The sequence below is a fragment of the Loxodonta africana genome, chromosome 1 (genome assembly GCF_030014295.1).
Source record: "Loxodonta africana isolate mLoxAfr1 chromosome 1, mLoxAfr1.hap2, whole genome shotgun sequence".
NCBI lineage: Eukaryota > Metazoa > Chordata > Mammalia > Proboscidea > Elephantidae > Loxodonta > Loxodonta africana.
In genome coordinates, this window is record NC_087342.1 from 86,604,891 (window position 1) to 86,628,654 (window position 23,764).

The 23,764-nt window shown below is 35.9% G+C and overlaps 1 protein-coding gene and 1 non-coding gene across 2 annotated transcripts; both read left to right on the plus strand.

Annotated features, from left to right (window-relative positions):
- Positions 1 to 4,208: 4,208 nt before the first annotated feature.
- LOC111748497 (U6 spliceosomal RNA) lies at positions 4,209 to 4,315 on the plus strand. Its single transcript, XR_002784211.2, has one exon. It is a non-coding gene; the product is annotated as a U6 spliceosomal RNA (small nuclear RNA).
- Positions 4,316 to 10,857: 6,542 nt separating this feature from the next.
- Positions 10,858 to 11,828, plus strand: LOC100661779 (olfactory receptor 10A4-like). Its single transcript, XM_003421818.3, has one exon. It carries the CDS (start codon positions 10,878 to 10,880, stop codon positions 11,826 to 11,828), a length of 951 nt encoding a protein of 316 aa, XP_003421866.2. The 5' UTR covers positions 10,858 to 10,877.
- The last annotated feature ends 11,936 nt before the right edge of the window (positions 11,829 to 23,764 follow it).

Genomic DNA, 23,764 nt, shown 5'->3' on the forward strand with positions numbered 1-23,764 from the left:
TAAATTCAACAAACTTTTCTCCCAAAAAGAAAAGCTTAACACTATCTCAAAGTGTCACATGCAGCTTGGAGCTGCTCAGAATCATCTCTAGACTTTTTACTCGTGAAACCACCACCAAACGATATAAAAATATTGGTGGAATATTCTTATCCAGTTCAGTCAATGAGTTATTAACCTCATTTTATCTGCAATTAGCTTAAACTGAAAAAAATGGTAGAGCTACAGCAAATATCAAACCCCCCTCTCTGGAGTGATTCAAACATTTAAAAATAAATTTTACTTGTTTAAAAGCTTATGGATTTTTCCTACCCAAGAAAAACTTCAATACTTTATAATAACAAAAAACCTAGTTTCTAAGTAAAATACTTTAAAATACACTAAAGGAAAGACTTTCGTTAAAAAGAAACATATCCTCAAAGCTCGAAAAAGATGATATTAGCTAATGATGTCTTAAAATCAAAATTGTCTAACTTTCCAAGAGATCTTAGACTTCTCTGGTCTGCGGTTTTGTTCCAGGCCTCATGGTTATGATGATGTGATGTGTGCATTTAAATCCTCATAAACTTTCAACCTATAAAATTGTTACTGAAAGATCCATGAGATTTGTCCTGATTCTCCTCTCCCAGATTCCGTCTTGGTACATTCTAATCTTGCCAGATATTCTCAGATAACTAAGATTATGTAAGTGTTAATATTCATAACAGATGCAAACTACTGATTCAATAAGAACATCACCTGATATATCTCTACATGATATTGAACTGAGAGACTAAATATACTAAGGAATTTTAAAGCAAAAATCAGCCTTGAAACCACACTGGAAAAGATAATTTCAGGTACTATTATTTACAAATACGTTTTTTTTTTTATTCATTTTTCAATTTAAAAAATTATTGTGGTAAAATATATATAACAGAATGTTTGCCACTGAAACCATTTTTAAGTGAACAATTCAGTGACACCACATACACCAAGTTGTACAAGAAAATCACTACCCATTTTCCAAAAGTTTTCCATCACACCAAACAGAAGTTCAGTGCCTCTTAATAACTCCCCACTTACTCTCTGGCCCTTGGTAACTACTAGTACACTTTGTCTCTGCATACAAATATGTTCTTAAGTTCCCAGACACATCAACACATGTTTCCAATTATAAACACATTTAGGATCCTACCATCTGGATATCTAATCTCAGTGGAAATCTGACATTGAGGCTCACTAAAAAGGCTTTCCCATACAGGTGACTTCTGAGAGAACACAGCTTCCTTTCAGACTCCAGGGATTAATAAAATGACATCTGACATTCGTGATATGTAGGTTTCTCTCAAAACCTTTGGTTCAGTGTCCTTGATCACGATGACGAACTTCTATTTGGATTTAGGTTTTATTTTTTTTTCTTTCTTCTTCTCTTATTTCTTTCCTCTTATGTTATACTTTTTTTTCTACGCTGACAATTGGTTCAACAATTAAATTTGTTATTCAGCCTTTTCAAGTATTCAAAACAAAATTCTTGGTTAATAGTGCCTTATTAAAAGCCCAGCATAGAAACATAACAAGAGGGGTCCATGACATTGAATTTCACTGATTTGTTTAAGGAGTTCTATCCAAACCATGATGTCACTTTGAAGTCTAAGGTGCACCTGACCAAGTCATGGTTTTTTCAATTGCCTCCTATGTGTGCAAAAGCTGGACAATGAATAGGGAAGACCGAAGAAGAATTGACACCTTTGAATAATTGTGTTACCAAAGAATATTGAATATACAATGGACTGCCACATAAATTAACAAATCTGTTTTGAAAGAAGTAGAGACAGAATATTCCTTAGAAGGAAGGATGGCAAAACTTCATTCCACATTCTTTGGACATGTTATTAGGAGAAACCAGTCTCTGGAGAAGGACATCATGCTTGATAAGGAGAAAGTCAGTGAAAAAGAGGAAGACCCTTGACAAGATGGACTGACACAGTAGCTACAAACAATGGGCTCAAACTAGCAAGGATTGTGAGGATGATGCAGGACGGGGCAGTGTTTCATTCTGTTGTATACGGAATACAAAGGGTCACTATGAGTTGGGACCGACTCAACGGCACATAACAACAGCAACATCCAAAGTATAAGTTCCAATATAAAAATATTTGATCTTTAATTTATATCTGATTATGAGTCAGAATTGACTCGATGACACACAAAAACAACGTGACCCAAATAACAGATGAAATAATCAATTAATAATATAATATCCTACTTGGTTAGCTGAAGTTGATCAAAACTTGCCTTTATTTTCCTCTCTTATCCAGAGACTTTCATTCCTCTGTCCTTTCAACAAAAATTTTCCTTCTTAATTCAGTTTGCTACTGACCATTTTCCTTAGCTTTCTCTTGGTTTTTAGGTTAATTATTTAATAGTGTACCAACTAATACTTGCGTTAACTTATATCCATACTTAGATGAATACCTCCTCAATAGTCTTTGAGCAAAGACGATATATTTTATGTATCTGTTGAAAGCCTGGAAAGCATGTTTGCTCCTTGGTGCTGATGGATGGGGAGAGGTAACTTCTGTGTCACTGCAATCAAAGGTGTTTTCTGTCTGAATGATGCTTTTATCTTCCTTACTTTTTCCTGCTTTGTCTTTGTATCATTTAAATAATAGATGTTCAGTACCTTGCCACCTTTTCTTTATATCTTTTAAATAATAAGCATTCAGTACCTTGCTTTATTCTTTCACTACCCAAATATATATCTTGGCTTTCCATTTTCTCATGCTTACTTTTGATAGAAACAAGTAGGTACTTTGTGAAACTCATGTGTAACTAGGAGAGTATTAGGATTTAACAATTTTAATTGGTTATAATATTAGGAGAAATATTGACCTCATCAATATAGTGTGACAAAATTTTTATAGGTATTTTTGATAACCATTCTGGTTGATTCAGGCAAAAATTAAAATTTGAATATTTTATATTAGCAATTTAGAGTGGTCAGAGAATTTGTTGTAATAATACATTTCAGTTGACTTCATCTGGTACTGTGTACATAGTCTGTGAAATACAGATCATTCATTATATTTAATTGTTGACTAATCTGCTATTTCACCTTTATTATTTTCCTTCCTAAAATGTTAGTATTTACCTACAAAGGCTTAGGGACAGACCTGTCCATGACAATTCCTGAGGGACAGAATCAAACTGCTTCCTGACATTCTCCAATGAGAAGAAAATATAAGTCTCTGGAGAGGGGGGGGTAGGAGGGGCATGATAAGGGTTCAGAACAAGAGGGATAATTAAAATATAACTTAGTCACATCCCACTGTTTTTCAGGAAGAAGAAAGGCTGAAATATATCATCACATAATCAGCACAGGCTTGTATACTTCTTTTTTTGTGTGTGGAGCTGAGGGCATTCCAGGGAGGGATGAGATGCTCTCCCATGAGATATATACTCTACCTGTGGTCATCCATGGTCTCTGACTACAACAAAGGGTTTCAAGTGCACAGTCTTAGAGGTAAGGATGGGGCAGATTTGTACCTTCTGAATGTTCAGTAAAAGAGGAGGTTATAGAGAAAACCAGGGGGTGCCTCACCAGAAGCTATAACCATTCACTTTTTTCCCCTCAGATGTCATGGTTCAAGGTATACGACAAAGCTGATGTCTTAAGAAAAAAGCGGTTGTAGAAGATGGCAGATTAAAGTGTGACAAGGGACAGCAATATCCAAAACAGATTTCAGTTCTGATCATTATTTTAATCAGTTATTATCTCCTTCTCCAGAGAGTATGGCAATTTACTCAACCTCCCTATATCTCTTTCATAACATTGCTGTAAGTTGTTCTAAATTAATTATTTCATAGGTAATTTATTTTTGAAGGACTATAAATACCTAGACTGCCCTGTACATGATGATTTAGGTGATAAGACTGTTTCTTCTGGGTTGTGTTAAGGTACCATTTAGCTGAATATTAGGTCCTACGGGGGGAAATTGTGGAAAGTTATACTAACCAAAAGTCTGGCAGTTCAAATCCACCAGCCGCTCCTTGCAAATCCTGTGGGTCAGTTCTTCTCAAAGAGAGTTGCTGTAGGTGGGAATCTACCTGATGGCAAAGGGGTTGGTTTGGTTTTGGTATGGGAGAATTTGTGGAAAGTAATGGGTAATCATCTCTATACGTTTTGATGACCAATTTACTTAAAGTATATCTACTATTAAAATATTTTAGTGCTTGGTTTGGCACCACATATACTAAAATTGGAACGATACAGAGAAAATTAGCATGGCCCCAGCACAAGGATGAGACGCAAATTTGTGAAGCGTTTCATATTTTTTTTACTTTCACTTAAAGCACAATAAAATTAAAAAAAAAATTTTAGAGATAATGACTATGTAATACATATTAACATTTATCTTGTTTCTTGTGTGTTAGGCATTGTACTAAGTGTTTAATATTCAATGTCTAATAGCACATCGCATGTTATCCTTGGCTGATAGGAAATAAAGAAATGTCTCGCTGTGAGTATACAGATAAATAAGGAAGTGAATCAGTCAAGGAACATGTCTAACGAGGAGCTCCCAAAATGAATCACTTGTGTTGGATTATTTCCAAAGCAGAACCATATAGAGTGTGCTGGTCTTAGATCTTGTGGTTGAGTAAGGTGGTGTGTGAAGTCAAGCCATCAAGCTATTAAATCTATTTTACTTCCCTTCTCTGTTTTTTTCTCACATCTACCTATGACTGAAAGTCCATCTCAATATTTAAACTTTCAGAACTTTGCCAGTGTTAAGTGGCCACTTAATGTTTTATAACATTGACTAGGAATCTATAAGATATGATAATTAATCATGGGGCATGAAACTTCTGTCACTTCAGGTTATATCACAGTGCCTATTAGAGTGGCTTGATTACTGGCTTTTAACATAGCTTATTATATAGATTGATAACAACAGGGAATATTCCACGCAGTGTTCTATGAGCTTATTCATGTGAAGGTTTAAAAGGGCAGGAGGTTTTGCCTCTCCTGAACTAAATATTAACGGTCATTCCTTACTTTTTATTCATGGTTTTCCTGTACAGTGTTTGCATTTGTGATTCAAAAAAAAAGCAAGATAAGAAAAGCTTCATTATTCTTTCTTTACAAGGAAATGATGGATCAGAAAGCCTAAGTCCAGAATATGTATCAGGTGAGAGACAGCAGCACTCTCCTTTCTGCAGACCCTTGATAACTGCCTTGAGCATCTTACTGTCTTTCCATGGGCAGTGATGAAAATAAACACTCATAGTATGTACATAAAGCTGACTTTTACTACATGGATATCAAGCTCCCCAAACTAAGGCCCAACAGGTGAGGGAATACTAAAAACAATAGAAAACATAATTAAAGAACAACAACAACAAAAAGCTTTACATGGTTCAGTGATAGTCCAAGTGACAGAGAGGAAGAGAATTTCATTACATTTGTTTGTGTTTTCCACTCTAGTGAGTCTTATAAATTTCTTTTTACAAGATTTGGTATTTCCAGACAGACTACCATTCTTCTTCATTTTAAATATTTAGAAGCATTCACAGACCTTCACTATCCTATCTTTCACTTGTTGCTCCTGAGTTCTGTGAGGTTTTAAAACGTACTTATCATGAGATTAATGTTTTTCACTCCTATGGTTTTTGTGCAGCTAGCCATTCACCAGTAACTCCCTCCCATTCCCCAGTATCCCCTGACCCCTGACCTCAACATAGACATTTACATTTTTCTTCTACAGTTTAAATGTGAGACAAGGATATTCATGATGTCACTAGTTAGGAAAGGGACAGATATTCTCTTTTTTCTGGGTTTGGTCTTCCATTACCCCATCCGTATCTTTAAAGATATGGTAGTACCTCCCAAAGACAGGAAGATATAATAAGTAAAATGCATATTTGTTAATTTGACAGGTGGAATGACAGCCTCTCCACATCCAGAGCTTTCTATGCAACAGAGTAAGCCATTACTGAGTCAGGGTATTTAAAAACATCTTTTGGGTAATAAAAAAAGATAAGTAAGCCATTGTCTTTGGTTGCCTCAGCCTTAACTGAATAGTGTTGCTACATGGGAAATACAAATATAAAATGAATTACAATACCAGAAAAATTTGTTAAGTGCTTTAACATAAGTGTGAAAGCATTCTAATAGACTTCTCAATGTGTAAGAAATTTTTCTGATAGCCATATGTATTGAGGTTCATACAGAACTGCTATTTCATATCTAATCATGTCTTGAATCAGCCCACTATTCTCCATTCGTAACTTTTTGGGACTTTTGCATAGCTCAGTTAATTGTCAAATTAGTAGATTAAAATTATCTGTAACATGCAACTGTCTTTACCCTGGACAAAATATTCAGATAGCATTTTTATGAATGAATGTGTCTAAGTAATGTGTGTATATGTCTGTTCTTTTGGCTTTTCCTCTCTCCATGTTAGCAGATGAGTAGAAAAATATAAAATGCGATAAAGATGATGAATAAGAAGACTGATTGGGGATTATGATGTAAAATTCCTGAAGAGGTTATATATATATGAGTATAAATTTATTGTGACAATACATGTACACGTATGTGTACACATTTATAAAACCAAACTCATTCCCTTTAAATCAATTCCAACTCATAGCCACCTTTTAGGACAGAGTATAACTGCTCCATAGGGTTTCCAAGGCTGTAATTTTTACTGAAACACACAGCCACCTGTTTCTTCCATAGGGCAACTGGTGAGGTCAAACTGCCAACATTTTGATTAGCAGTCAGCCACTCAACCACTGCGCCACCAGGGATCCTCACACACGTATAAGGGCACTGCCATATCTAACACTTGTTGAGTACTTAGTCACTTTCCAAGTGCTTGTGAGAATTGGCTCACATAATCCTCATAGAAACCACGAGAAGGTACTATTTTCACTTCTTTCATAAACAGACAAAGTGAAGAAAAGATTTAACAGATAAATAAATGTTAAATTTGATCCAGCAATTAGATGACTGTGCTTGAATTTGAACAAAGAAATCTCCAGAAATTCTTAACTACTATGTTATTTAGCCTGCGTACGATGGCCTGTGTCTGTCTTGGGTGTACAGGTGTGTGTGTGTGTGTATATAAAACATGTACATTCTGTACATATATTTTGATGAATGCACCTCGTGCTTTTGTTTATTCATAATAATTTGGATTCTCAAAAAGCATACTTTTGCTTTACATATGCTCACTTCAAATGTATAGTTAATGTAATATAAACAATGAAAGTCAGAGAAGGAGTTATATATCCCATTTCTACCAGTTTCTCCTTCATCACTTCATCTATTCTGAGTCCCCTTTCTTATATATAACATAAATTGCCACTATGCCTTCTTTGCTGCTAGTTGTGGGATAATTTTTCAGTGAACTGTTTAATCGCACCAAAATGTATTGACTAAAGAATTGTTATCTTGGAAGAAGTTATTTTTTTCAATTAAAATTTTTTTAAAGGTAGAAATTAGTTATTGTAGAAACATGGGTGCTGGTGGCAATGAAGATCAAATCTGTGAATTGCATGCCAATTTTTTGCTGCATGGTTAAATCAGAATCTTCTAAGTTTCCAAGGGATTACATGGTGGGCAGAGCCTAAAAACAGGTAATTTAACACTGCTAAATAAGTGGATGAGGACATGCAACATACTTTCTACAAGATGGATTAAAACCTTGTACAAATATAAAAGTTTAAGACCTGGATATAAATTTAAGGTAACATATACGAAAATGATAAAAGATTTTGATTGACAGTTTGCCCAAGGAGGCAACAATGTTGGGTTTTGCCAGACACTACCTGGTAACATGGATCCCTAGTTGCACAGTGGTTAAGAGCTTGGCTGCCAGCAGTTTGAATCCACCAGCTGTTCCTTGGAAACCTTATGGGGCAGTTCTACTCCATCCTATAGGGTCCGAATTGACTTAATGGCAATGGTTTCTTTAACTGGTGTCTAATAACGTGACCTCAAGTTATCAGGTTATGCTAATGGACAGATAGAGTCCAGAATATAGGAAGTCAAACCTCCTCATTCCTGTGTTCTTTTCAGAGCAAACATAGTTTTAACTTCTGGCTGATGACATTTCAAATAGAACAATGCGAACTGCAGTACTCCCACAGAAAGAACAGGGAATCTTTTGTCAGGAATTGCCAATCATTGGATTGGAAGAAAAATAAATGTTACACATGAAACCTATGAGAGCCAGAACTTGACAGGGCCACCTTGTTTTTCCAGGGCTTGGAAGTTTTCTGCCTTTGACAGGCTGCAATCTTACCACTTTCTATCGCTATTAGTGGAAAATGTTTTAGTTTTCCTTTCTCTGAAAGCTTTCCACCTTATATAGTTTCAGATTTCATAGGTTTTACTGTATTTGTAATATTTGAGGGGGATTGGATTTAATTTAATTGACTTCAGAATATAGAATGTCACTAAAAGGAAAATATATAGGTAACACGAGTAAATCTTAACATTAGAACTTTTTTTTCTCATTACATAAGACCTTATTAACTGCTAAGGGTGGTGGATGTAATATTATTCCTGCATCCTGGGTCTGAGATACTCCCAGAAAGAAGTGAGAAAGTAATTGGTATCAGAATAGCATAAGTGGTATCTGGGCAGTGACCAAAAAAAAAAAAAAAAATTGCCATCATGCCTATTTCAGACTCATGACCACTCCAAGTGTTGCAGAGTAGAGCTGCGCTCCATAGGTTTTCAAGGCTGTAATCTTTCATAAGCCAGTCACCAGGCCTTTCTTTCAAGGCACCTCTGAGTGAGTTTGAAACACCAAATTTTCAGTCAGTATCCAAGTACTTAACCGTTTACACCACTGAGGGACTCCCATAGCAATGACAAGAACACAGTGGACAGGGTATGTAACTGACTAGCACCAGGGCAGGAAGGGCCAGAATCAGGAAGGGTTTCCAAAGAGCAGACAAAACTATGCTTGAGCTTAAACACAGATATGCAGTTTACTAGGTGGACAATCAGGGGAGCAAATTTCAAGCCCCCGTGGGCAAATGACCACGAAGAAAAGGAAATATGTGTAAGCAAGGCATATACTAAAAGATATAATTTTTTTTTAACTGATTAAACTTTTTATTCATAGTGTGTAGTTTTTACCTAAAATAGCTCTAGTTAAGTTTAAATTTCTTTCAGGTGATTCAAGTCCCTCACCTCCTCCCTCTTTTTTTTTGTACATTTAGATCATTTTGGATGGATTTCCAAATCAGATAACTTTCCTCAGCTATCTGCTTCAAGCTGGCAAAGTACATAGATGCCCTAGTCTATGTTTTTTATTAAACATATTAATTCATTATATTAATTTAATATAATTGCCTATTATAATAGGCATATAATAGAGTCAACTAGAGAAGCACTTATTCTACAGAAGTGAAGTTTGAATTATTTTTTACAAACTAGTTTCTCATTAAACAGTTTTTTTTTTTACACATATTGTTTTATGACATTGGTTAACAACCCCTCGACATGACAACGGTCTTCCTTCTCAACCTTGGGTTCCCTATCACCAGCTTTCCTGTCCCCGCCTGTCTTCTAGTCCTTTCCCATGGGTTGGTATGACCCTTTAGTCTCATTTTGTTTTATGGGCCTCTCTAATCTTTCGCTGAAGGGTGAACCTTAGAAGTGACATTGTTACTGGGCTAAAAGGGTGTCTGGGGGCCGTACTCTTGGGTTTCCCTACTCTCTGTCAGGCCAGTAAGTCTGGCCTTTTTTTTGTGAATTAGAATTTTGTTCTACGTTTTTCTCCGTCTCTGTTCAGGACCCTCTATTGTGATTCTTGTCAGAGCAGTAAGTAGTGGTAGCCGGGTACCATCTAGTTGTACCAGACTCAGTCTGGTGGAGGCTCTGGTAGTTTTGGTCCATTATTCCTTTGGATTAATCTTTCTCTTGTAAAAGATGCAAGTAATTTGATATGACTGTAATATGAGATCAGTTTGGGCAAGAGATGAGATAAAAGGTTCTATCCATAATTGGTGACCTCATTCAGAGATTTTTTTATGAATCACATTAAGAAATATGAACTTTACAATCATAATTTTCTTTCAATAAAGAACACTCTGATAGAGAAAGGAGGACAGATGAGAAATACTGAATGTAAAGAAATTAGTTACAGTGATGAAATTTTCTCAGTAGTTCACTATAGATATGGTATGAGTGGCTATAATGCAGACTTCACATGGCTGCCCCTCTTTTTCATTTACATCTCAGCTCATGGTTCTCACCGTTAAGAGCCCTCTTGGACCACTCAACCTAAACTGGTCAGTTTCCAGCACATGCCCTGGTTTTAATTCTGTGAATTGTGCCAATTATGTATTTATTAAATAATTATTTAATTTCTGCCTTCCTTCATTAAATATAAGCTCCACGTGGGAAGAGAAGTTGATTTTTTTCGTTGCTGAATTCCAGGACAGAAAGCAGTAACTGCCAAATAGCCTGTGCTCAATAAACACCTGTTGAATGAAGGAGTGAAGAAGAAAGTAAAGTCAGTGTCAACAGAAACGGGGAGACATGGATAGATATGAGAGATATCAGAAGACATTTATTTCATAGTATTTCAAGGTTGATTAGAGGAGGGGATGAAGAGAAAATTAGCCTGAAATCTTTTTTTGATTTTATGCTTGGGCAACTAAGTATATTTTGGACACATGTGCTGAGATATGGGGTTTGAAACTGTATGAGGGTGAGTATCATTTCAGAACTTTTGAATTTTACTTTTTTTTTTTTTTAGGTAAGGACTTTATTGCCTTTCTGACTTACCAGAGCTCTTTAAAAATAATATAACAATTTGCCACCTGATCCGAAGGTATTGTTCTAATGAATTTCCCTTTCTCTTTTCCAGTTCATGAACCTCAACTGCTCCTTGTGGCAGGGTAATGGCATATCTGTCAAATGCTTTGCATTTGCCAAATTCTCTGAGGTCACTGAAGAGTGTTTCCTCCTGTTTACCTTCATCTTACTCATGTTCTTAGCATCATTAACAGGAAATGCTCTCATAGCCCTTGCTATCTGGACCAGCCCAGTCCTCCACACTCCTATGTACTTTTTCCTGGCCAACTTGTCCCTCTTGGAGGTTGGCTACACCTGTTCTGTCATACCCAAGATGCTGCAGAGTCTTGTGAGTGAGGCTCGAGGGATCTCCTGGGAGGGCTGTGCCACACAGATGTTTTTCTTTACATTATTTGGTATCAGTGAATGCTGCCTTTTGGCAGCCATGGCTTTTGACCGCTATATGGCCATATGCTCCCCACTCCACTATCCAGTACGAATGAGTCGTGGGGTGTGTGCCCATTTGGCAATGGTTTCTTGGGGGGTGGGATGCATGGTCAGCCTGGGGCAGACCAACTATATTTTCTCCTTGGACTTCTGTGGTCCCTGTGAGATAGACCACTTCTTCTGTGATCTCCCTCCCATCCTGGCACTTGCTTGTGGGGATACATCCCATAATGAGGCTGCAGTTTTTGTTGTGGCCATCCTTTGCATTTCCAGCCCATTTTTACTGATCGTTGTTTCCTACGGCAGAATTTTAGGTGCTGTGCGGGTCATGTCATCACCTGAAGGCCGCCATAAAGCTCTTTCCACCTGTTCTTCCCACCTATTGGTAGTAACACTATTCTATGGCTCAGCATCAGTCACCTACCTTAGACCCAAAACTAGCCATTCACCAGGAATGGACAAAATCCTATCCCTTTTCTATACAGTGGTGACATCCACGCTCAACCCCATCATCTACAGTTTACGGAACAAGGAAGTCAAGGCAGCCCTCTGGAGAATTCTGGGAAGAAAAAAGTTTTGACTCATGGGTAGGTATGTGAGAACTGTGCAAATTTGCTCTTTGTAAAGTGTGCACACACAACCCAAGAGTAAACAAATTAACAAAATAATGTGCACTCTTCTACCTGCCTGGGAAGGAGCTTCTTTAATAACAGTAATTGTAATTTTGGAGACATCTCTGTACTCACAAGTAAAGTCCTGATCATTAAATTCTGAAAGGAAGTTGGAAACTGGAAAATTTTAAAAGATGAGTTCAACACTAGTCAGGTTTTCCAAAATATTTTTGTCTAGGTGCAGAGTATAAATTGCCAAGTTATATCTCAGAAGGCTGGCAAATTCTAACTCAACACTCAGACATTTTCTCACCACTGAAGGGCCCATATGGCTTCTCCCTTAGCCACGAGAGGGAATGTTTCCACATATATCTTTCCCACAAGACTTTTAATTCCTTAATAACTGCGTGAAGTGCATTATTATCTTTGAATAACAAAAGGCTTCAATGATTTGTTCAGCTTTTAGGTATTGGTGAAGACATGGTGGTGCAGTGGTTAAGCATTCAGCTGCTAAACAAAAGTGCAGCCACTCAAATCCTCCAGCTGCTGTTTGGAAACCCTGTGGAGCAATTCTACTCTGTGCTATAGGGAGGCTGTGAGTCAGAATTGACTCGATGGCATTGGAATGGGTGTTATCGGTATATTAGTTGGAGGCAAAGATGCCTTTTTGTGAGTATGGTACCCATAAAAACAAACATGCCAAAAAAAAAAAAAAAAGCAAACTCTTATGTTTCTGTTTCAGAAGTACTTGTTACAGAATATTAAAGGAAAAATAAAAATATGGGAAAATTTCATCAAGAGTTCCTATGGTGAAAGTGTATCTTAGTCATCTAGTGCTGCTATAACAGAAATACCACAAGTGGATGGCTTTAACAAATAGCAGTTTATTCTTGCATAGTCTAGGACTCTAGAAGTCCAAAGTCAGGGCTCCACATCCAGGCGAAGGCTTTCTCTCTCTGTCAGCTCTGGGAGAAGGTCCTTGTCATCAATCTTCCACTGTTAAGGAGTTTCTCAGCGCAGGGACCCCAGGTCCAAAGGGAACACTATTTTCCTGACTCTTGTTTCTTGACGGTATAAGGTCCCCATGTCTCTCTACTTGCTTCTGTCTTTTATATCTCAAAAGAGATTGACTCAAAATCCAACTTAATCTTGTAGAGTGAGTCCTGGCTCATTAACATAACAGCTGATAACCCCATCATTAGCATCATAGAAATAGGTTTATAACACATAGGAAAATAACATCAGATGACAAAATGGTGGACAAACACAATAGTGAGAATCATGGCCTAGCAAAGTTGACAGATATTTTGGAGAGGGACGAAATTCAATCCCTGACAAACTATTTTAAGAAGGAAGAGAAATAATATCAATATTCAAGGATGGAAGAAGAAAACTGAACTAAAATAATTACATAAACATTTTCAAGATTTTACATGATTAAAAAGTATTGTATATGGACAAAGGAATCCCAACTCAATATATCTGGAGATCATTCAAAGACTTGCTCTTAAAGAAATGAATATGATTGCTAGACAATTCAGTAACTCTAGGTACCTATAAGGAGTCCCTGGGTGGTAAAAATGGCTGACACATTCAGCTTCTAACTGAAAGGGTGGAGGTTCAAGTCCACCCAGAGGCACCGTGGAAGAAAGGCCTGGAGATCCACTTTGGAAAAATCAGCCATAGAAATCTCCTTGGAGCGTAGTTCTACTCTGACACACATGGGTTCAATCTGAGTTGGAATCAAGTTGATGGCAACTGGATAGGAACCTATAAAGGCATTGCCTTGGATTTGACCATCTGGTCCTCAGGGAGATACTATGTTAACTCTTGATCTGTGAGGCATTATTAACTATACATACAACAGTTATAATGTGACAAACAGTGGAGTACTGTGACTGCTACCATGATATAACTTAAGGTTATCATAAAAGAAAATGATTCAGTCTTTCAGCTTTCAGAGTATTTCTAGTTAGAATATTTCCATCAGGTAATAGTAGTGATACTCACTAATGACCAAGGCATGCGTTTTGCCTAATATCCCTACTTTACCACAAACTGTTCAATTCATTCATTTAAATATTGATACTTTTAGAATTCTATTTACACGCATGTATAATATTAACAATGGAAACAAACATTCAAAAGTAACTGACTGGTTAGCAATTATGCTACAATAATAGACGAGAATTATATATAGGCATTAGAGATGATAATTTGTAAGTATTTTTTATTAACATAGAAAAGTATGAACAATTTATCATGTATCAAGGCAAGTTAAAAATGACTTGTAGAGTATGAACCATTTTTATTTTTATAAGAAGTTTATAAATAAGTTTGATAGGCTCAAAATGAAGTGTTAACAGTAGCTTCTCTAGGCAGTCATGTTATCATGATATCTCTGCTTCTAAAGTTTCTACAATAAACATGTAGTTTATGTGTGATACAAACAGCAAAAAATCCAATTGTGGACAATTTTTCCTTAAAACAAAAATAATACGTATTTTCAGAGAAATTTATAAAATGCATAAATCATAATGATTAATTTTTTTTTATATTTGTACAACCAAAGAACAGCCATTGCAAATATTTGATTTATTTTATTTTAGCCATTTTCTTTCCACTAATCACATTTAGAGTTATTTCTCATAATAGATTATACTACCAAATCACAGTGTTTTGAAAACAGTTGAACATAAAAACACCCAAAATGAACATTTCAGAACATTTTAATGTTTAATATTTTACTTGTCTATATCATCATTTATTAACTTACACTTATTTTCTGTATTAAATATTTCTGAATTATTGGTGATAGTTAAAAATTCTTTACTAACTTTGATCCTCATACTCTGTGTTATTTCATTTCAAAGAGTCTTTGGTTCACATTTTTCTCAGCGCCCACTATAACAACAAGGATGATGACTACCACTTATTTCATAGCCTCAAAGCACCTACCCTAAGTTATAAAGAAAAAAAATTAAATATTTGACACTCTAAAGATACCTTCTTAACAAAGTGATCACTGTTATATTGATGTCATATACCCTCTGCTATGATACACTGAGAAGACAGAAAATCACTTCTCTGGTATTTTTGCCAAAAATGTATAACCTCAGTCTTACAATGGTTAGCTTACAAAGGAAGCCTCAATAAATTCAAAGGGATTGAAATCAAACAAAATATTTTCTCTGACCACAATGGAGTGAAGCTAGAAATCAACAACAGGAAGGAAAAAAAAAAAAAAAAACCCATAAAATACACAAACATATGGAAATTAAACAACGTACTATGAACTACCAGTGGGTCAAGAGAGAAATCATAAATTTCTTAGAGTCAAATGAAAATGAAAACACAACATACCAAAATTTATGGGATACAGAAAGGCTGTACTCAGAGGAAAACTTATTATGATAAATGCCTACATAAAAAAAGAAGGTCTGAAATAAACCGCCTAACTCTACAACTTGAAGAACTAGTAAGAGAAGAGCAACCTAAGCCTAAATCTACCAGAATAAAACTAATAACAAAAATCAGAGCTGAAATCAATGAAATCAAAACCAGAAAGACAATAGAGAATCAACAAAGCCAGAAGTTGGTTCTTTTAAAAGACAGAAAAGAAGCAAATAAACAAAATAGGAAATGAAAGAGGAGAAACTACAATTGACCCAATAGAAATAAAAAGAATTATGACAGAATATTATGAACTATGGTATGGCAACAAACTGGATGATCTAGATAAAATGGAAAATTTCTTAGAAGCACATAACCTACCCAAACTGACTCCAGAAGAAATAGAAAATCTTAAGAGACCCATAAAAAGTGAAGAGGTTGAATCAGTGATCAAAAACCTCCCAACAAAAAAGTCCTAAACCATGTTGCTTCACTGGGAAATTCTACCAAACATTTAGAGAAGAATTGATATTGATCTTGTTTAAACTTCTAAAAGAGAAGGAGAAATACTTCCTAATTTATTCTATGAAGCAAACCAAAGACACCCCAAGAAAAGAAAACAAAGGGCCAATATTACTTATGAATATAGATGCAAATATCCTCAACAAAATACTAGCGAACGGAATTCAACCTTGTACTTTGCTGAATTCCCCTGTTAGCCCTGGAAGATTTTTTCAGATTGAGGTTTTCTATACACAGGCTTATATCATCCACAAAGAGATATAATTTTACTGCTTTTCCAACCTGGATACCTTTTATTTCTTTTTCTTGTCTTATTGCTCTGGCTAGGACTTCAAATACAATATTGAATAGAAGTGATGGGGGCAGACACCCTTGTCTTATTCCCAATTTCAAGCTGAACAAACAAAAATCAGCTGGGATTCCATACACCAGCAATAAGAAATATGAAAGGGAAATTAGGGAAACAGGCCCATTTACGAAAGCATCTAAGAAAATAAAATACCTAGGAATGAATTCATTCAGGGATATGAAAGACATACAATGAAAATTATAAGACAAAACTGAAAGAAATTAAAGAAGAAATTAAAAAATGGAAAGATGTTTTGTGTTCATGGATTAGAAGACTTAGTACTGTTAAGATGCCAATAGTACCAAAATCTATAGATTCAATGCAATCCTCATCAAAATTCCAACAGCTTTCTTTAAAGAAATGGAAAAACCAATCCTCAATTTTATATGGACTAGCAAGAGGCCCTGGTAAGCTGAAGCAATGTTGAAAGAGAGAAACAAAGTAGGAGGACTCACACTTCCTGATTTTAAAACATATTAGACAGCTACAGCAGTAATTAAAACAGGAGTATAGTGGTAAAACAATAGACAGATTGCATAGAATTGGGAGTCCAGAAATAAACCCACACATCTATGGTCAACTGAATTTTTAAACAAAATTCAGCTTCGAAATCACACTGGAAAAGACAATTTCAGGTACTATTATTTACAAATATGGTTCTTCTTTAATTTGTTTTTTAATTAAAAAATTATTGTGGTAAAATATATATAGCAAAATATTTGCCATTTTAACTATTTTTAAGTGATTGATTCAGTGACATTCATCACATTCACTGTGTTGTGCAACCAAAATCACTATCCATTTTCCAAAAGTTTTCATTACCCCAAACAAAAATTCAGTGCTTCTTAACACTCCCCATTTTCCCCTCCCTCTGGCCCTTGGTAACTACTAATACATTTTTGTTTCTATGCATACAAATATGGTTCTTAAGTTCCGAGACACGTGGACAAAAACATCCAATTATAAACATATTTAAGATCCTACAATCTGGATACCTAAACCCAATGGAAATCTGACACTGAGGCTTACTAAAAGGATTTCCCAAAACAGGTGACTTCTGAAAGAACACATCTTCCTTTCAAGACACCATGAATCAATAAAAAGACATTTGACACTGGAGATATGAAGGGTTCTTTCAAAACCTTTGGTTCAGTATCCTTGATCATGACAATGAAATTCCATTTGGATTTAGATTTTATTTTTTTCTCTTCTTTCCTTTTACTTTAAACTTTTGTTTTTACTTTTTTCTCTACTGACAATCAGTCCAACAGTTCAATTTGCTATCCAGTCTTTTTGCGTATTCAAAACAAAATTCTTGGTTAACAATATCTTATTAAAAGCCTAGCACGGCAACATATCAAGAGGGGTCTAAGACCCTGAATTTAGCCAATTTGTATAAGGAATGCTATCCAAGCTGTGATGTTATTTTGAGGTCTACGGTGCACGTGACACAAGCCATGGTATTTTCAATCACCTCATATGCATGTGAAAGCAGGACAATGAATAAGGAAGATAAAAAAAATTGATGCTTTTGAATTATGATGTAGGCAAAGAATATTGAATATACCATGGACTGCCAGAAGAATGAACAAATCTGTCTTAGAAGAAGTACTGCCAGAATGCTCCTTAGAAGGGAGGATGGTGAGACTTCATCTGACATACTTTGAACATGTTATCAGGAGGGACCAGCCCCTGGAGAAGGACATTGTGCTTGGTAAAGATTATGTGGATGGTGCAGGACCAGACAGTATATCGTTCTGTTGTACATAGGGTCACTATGAGTCAGAACCAACTCGACAGCACCTAACAACAACAAAATCCAAACTATAAGTTCCAATATAAAAATGTTTGATCTTTAATTTTATATATGACTATGAGTCAGAATTGTCTCAATAGCACACAACAACATGACCAAAAATAACAGATGAAATAATCAATTAATAGTATAAATATTCTCTTTGGTTAACTAAAATTGATCAAAACTTGCCTTTATTTTTCTCTCTTATCCTGGGACTTTCAATTCTCTCTCCATTCAACAAAAATTGCCTTAATAATTCAATTTGCTACTGACCCCTTTCCTTGGCATTCTCTCAGTCCTTAGGTTAATTATTTAGTAGTATCAACTAATAGTTGCATTGACTTATACCTATACTTAAATAGATGAATGCCTCTGCATTAGCCCTTGAGCAAGGATGATATATTTTATGTACTTGTCATAGAAAACCTTAATAACATGTTTGCTCTTTGGTGCTGATGGATGAATAGAGGCAACTTCTGTGTCAAGGATAGAAAGTGTGCCTAATCCCAACAGCTTTCTCAATGTAATTGAGCCACATGCTTGAGAGGTTACTCCTGATTCTGTAAAGATTAGGTTCTGGGGCATATAATGGAAATTTCCCAAATACCAATGCCTTTTTAAAATGGAAGTTTATATTTCTTATATATAGAATGCTAATATCTACAAATTTGTCAGGAATCTAGGCTGCTTCTGTCCTTCTGCTCCAATATCCCTTGGCTTTAACATTTGTCCTTTCTGTGAAAACCGTAAGCTAGATGTTCTATCATCATATTGAATTCCAGGGTAACTGGGTGGCTGGAGAAGGGTCCAAATAAGCTATTCCTCTTCACTTAAGGAGATCTTCTGGATATCCCATCCTACTTCAATCTACATCTCATTGGTTAGAATTGGTTTAGGATGCACCTAGCTGCAAGGGAAGCTGAGAAATATGTTATTTAGTTGAGTGCACTTGCCACACTAAATAAAATCAGTATTTTCTTACTAAGGAGGTAGAGAATGTTGAAGAAGATAACTAATTATCTGGTCCAATCCCCATAAATCTGATCAAAACAGTCCTGGCTCTATATCTAATTCAGAGAATTATAAATGTAAGAACTACATTTTAGTCATATCCGAACAATAAGGTTCTAATTCAGAAGCACTAAAACCAAAAAGTATAAACCAGAGTATATAAGGTAAGGATAATAATTTTTTTTATGTGGAATTCCAAAAAGGACATTCATGTTTGTTTCATTTAAGAAGACTGGAATCAGAGGTATGTTCTGTCTGAACGATGCTTTTCTTTTCCTGCTGTGTCTTTATATCATTTAAATAATAGATGTTCAGTACCTTGCCCCCTTTTCTTATACCTTTTAAATAATAAGCATTCAGTACCTTGCTCTGTTGTTTTACTATCCTAATTTATGCCTTTGGTTTTACATTTTCTTATGTTTACTTTTAATAGAAATAAGTAGTTTCTTTGTGAAACTTGTGTAAATAGAGACTATTAAGATATGTAAATTTTAATTTGTTATAATATTAGTAGAAATAGTGACTGCATTAATATATGACATAAAATTTTTATACCTATTTTTGATAACTATTCTTGTTGATACAGACAAAAATTAAAATTTGAATATTTTATATTAGCAGTTCACAGTAATCAAAGAATTGTTGCAATAATACATTTCACTTGAACTCATATTGTACTGTGTACACATTACATAAAAACAGTTTCCAGAAATACAGATCATTCATTATATCTAACTGTTGATTTATCTGACATTTCACTTTTACTTCTTTTCCTTCCTAAATGTTAGCATTTACCTACGAATAGTTAGGGACAGACCTGTCCATGGCAATTCCTGAGAGGCAGAATCAAACTGCTTCCTTACATTTTCCAATGAGAAGAAGACAGATGTCTCCAGGGGGATAAGAGGAGCAAGATAAGTGTTCAGAACAAGGAGGATAATTGAAATATAGTCACATTCCATTATTTTTCGGGAAGAAGGAAGCTTCAAATACATCATCATGTAATTAGCACTACCTTGTATACTTCTGTTTTTTTGTATGTGGAGCTGAGGGCATTGTGGGGGGGATGTGATGTTCTCTCATGAGACACACAATCTTCCTGTGATCAGCCATGGTTCCTGACTACAACAAAGGGTTTCAAGTGCACAGCCTTAGAGGTGAGGATGGGGCAGATTTGTATCTTCTGAAGGTTGGCTGTAAGGAGAGGATGCAGAGAAAATCAGGGAGTGCCTCACCAGAAGCTATAACCATCCACTTTTTTTCCCTTGAAATATTATGATTCCAGGTATGTGACATAGGTGATGTCTTAAGAAAGAGTGGTTGTGGAAGATGGCAGATTAAAGTGTGACAATGTACAGAGACATCCAAAGCAGATTTCAGGTCTGAACATTATTGTAATCAGGAATTCTTTCCTTTTCTGACAAAAAAAAAAGAGTAGAGCAATTCACTCAATCTCCCAGTATCTCTTTCATAAAATTGCTGTAAGTTGTTCTAAATTAATTATTTAATAGGAAATTGATATGCCCTTTATTTTGGAAGACTAGAAATACCTGGATTGCCCTGTTCCTGATGATCTAGGTAATAAGACAGTTTCTCCTGGGTTATATTTATATTTAGCTGAATATTAAGTCCTAAGGGGGAAACTGTAGAAAGTAACAAGTAATCATCTGTATAGTGTTTAATGACCACTTTATTTAAAATGTAACTACTGTTAAAAATTTTAGAAAAAGTGATTACATAATAACAAATATTAACATTTATTATGTTTCCTGTATGTTAGACACTATACTAAGTGTATAATATTCAATGTATAATAGTGTATCAAATGAATCACTATGAAAATACTGGTGAATAAAGTGAACAAGTCAAGAAACATTTTTATTACATATAACGTAAATTACTGCTACACCTTCTTTGCTGGTTAGTTGGATAGTTGTTTAGTGAACTGTTTAATCACCACTAAAACATATTGATTGTAGAAGAGTTATCTTGGAAAAAGCTATTTTTTTTTAATTAAAAAAATTTTAAAGGCAAAAATTAGTTATTTTAGAAACGCGGGTACTAATGGCAATGAAGATCAAATCTGTGAATTCAATGACAATTGCTGCATGCTTAAGTCAGAATGAACTAAATTTCAAAAGGATTAAATGTGAGGCAGAGCCTAAAACAGGCAGTTTAACACACATGGATGGGAGCCCTGGTGGCACAGTGGTTAAGTGTTTGGCTGCTAATCAAATGGATGGCTGTTCACATTCACCTGCCGCTCCTTGAAAACCCCATGGGGCAGTTCTGCTCTGTCCTATAGGGTCACTATGAGTCGAAATCGACTCCACAGCAAAAGGTTGGGTTTTGGTCTTTAAATACATAGTTGAGGATATTTGGTATGGTTTCTACAGGATGGACTAAAACCTTGTAGAAATATGAAAGTTCAAGGCCTGGATGTAGATTCAATATAATATATATGAAATCGATGAAAGATTTTGATTTGCCCAAGAAGTCAACAATGTTGGGTTTTGCCAGACACTATGTGATCACGTGGAGCCCTGCTGGCACAGTGGTTAAAAGCTTGGCTGCTTGTCTAAAGGTCAGCACTTCAAATCCACCAACTGCTCCTTGAATTCATAGCTCATAGCGACGCTATAGGACGGAGTAGAACTGCCCCATAAAGTTTCCAAGGAAAACCTGGTTGATTTGAACTGCCGACCTCTTGGCTAGCAGCCGTAGCACTTAACCACTATGCCACCAGGGTCGCTATGAGTCAGAATTGACTGGATGGCAGTGGGTTTGGGTTTTTTTGGTTTTGCTCCTTGAAAACCCTATGGGGCTGTTCCATTCTGTCCTATAGGGTTGCTATGAGTCAGAATTGACTTGAAGGCAAAAGTTTTTTTTTTTTTAAATCGGTATCCAATAACATGACCTCAGGTTATCAGGTTATGATAATGGTCAGATAGAGGCCAGAACATTACTAGTCAAATCCCTTCATTCATCTGCTCTTTTCAGAGCAAACATAGTTTTAATTTCTGGTTGATGACATTTCAAACAAAACAATGCAAGCTGCAGACCTCCCACAGAAAGAACAGAGAACGTTTTGTCAGGAACTGACAGTCATTGGATTCGGAGAGAAATAAATGTTATACAGTGAAACCTGTGAAAGCCGGAATTCGATGGGACTGCCTTGTTGTTCCAGGGCTCGTAAGCTTTCTGCCTTTGACAGGCTGCAGTCTTGCCACTTTCTGTTGCTCTCTGTTAGTGGAAAATATTTTAGTTTTCCTTCTCTGACAGGTTTCTACCTTACACAGGTTCCAGCTTTCACAGGTTTTACAGTATTTGTGATATTTGGATTTAACTTAATTGACTTTAGGGAACAGAATATCACCAAAAGGCAGAAGAATATACAGGTAGCCAGAGTAAAGCTTAGCATTGGAACTTTTTTTTTTTCATTACATGAGGCCTTATTAATTGTTAAGGGTGGTAGATGTATGCTATTCCTGCATCCTGGTACTGATATACTTGCAGAATGATATGAGCAAGTAAATGGTATCAGAGTAGTGTAAGTGGTATCCTGTCAGTGACGAAAAATAAAACAAACACAAATATAGCCATCAAGCTGATTCAGACTCATGATGACTCCATGTGTTGCAGAGTAGAACTACACCCCATAGGTTCACAAGGCTGTGACCTTTCTGAAGCAAATCACCAGATCTTTCTTTCCATGCACCTCTGAGTGAGTTTGAACCACCAATTCTTCAGTAAGTATCTAAGCGCTTAACCATGTGCACCACCCAAGGGCTCCCAGAGCAGTGATAAGAACACACTGAACAGTATGTGTAATTGACTAGCATGGGGGCAGGAAGGGCCAGAATCAGGAAGGGTTTCAAAAGAGCAGATGAAACCATGCTTGAACTTGAATGTAGATATGCAGCTCACTAGGTGGACAACCAGGGAAGGAAATTTCAAGTCCCCATGGGCAAATGACCACAAAGAAAAGGAGATAAGTAAGAGCAAGATATGTAAGAAAAGATGCAAGTAGTTTGCTATGAGTGTAACATGGGATCCATTTGGGTGAGGGGTGAAATAAAACTTTCTAACCCTAATTAATGACCCGATTCAGAGATTTTTTTATGAATCACATCAAGAAATTTGAACTTCGACTGCAGATAATCATAATTTTCATTTAGTAAAGAACACTCTCAGAGAAAGGATGGAAGACGAGAAATATTGAAGGTAAAGAAATCAGTTATAATGATGAAATTTTCTCAGAAGTTCAGCATAGACATATGAGTGTCTGTAACAGTCTTCACACGGCTGCCCCTTCTTGTCATTCACATTCAGCTCATGGGTCTTATCATTAAGATCCCTATTGGACCACTGAGTCTAAATTGGTCAGTCTCCAGCATATACCCTGCTTTAAATTCTATGCAGTGCACCAATTTTTTATTCACTAAATGATGATTTAATTCCTGGTTTCCTTCACTACTGTATAAGCTCTATGTGGGGAAAGATGTTGATTTTGGTTCCTTGCTGAATTCCAGGACAGAAAGCAGTAACTGCCAAATAGTCTGTGTCCAATAAACACCTCTTGAATGAATGAGTAAAGAAAGAAATAAAGTTAGTGTCAACACAGGGATAGATATGAGAGAGATTAGAAGACACTTATCTCATAGTATTTCATGATAGATTTAAAGAGGGGTCGAAGAGAGAATTGGCCTAGAATCTTTTCTCTCTCGCTTTTTTTTTTTTTTTCATTTTATGCTTTTGTGGCTAAGTGTGTTTTGGACACGTGGTGAGGTAGTGAGGACAGAAGAGGATTGGGTTTGAAACTGCATGAGGAT

What these genes read in the sequence shown, in the direction of transcription:
- LOC100661779 (XM_003421818.3), top strand. Translation starts at nt 10,878, where the DNA reads ATGAACCTCAACTGCTCCTTGTGGCAGGGTAATGGCATATCTGTCAAA.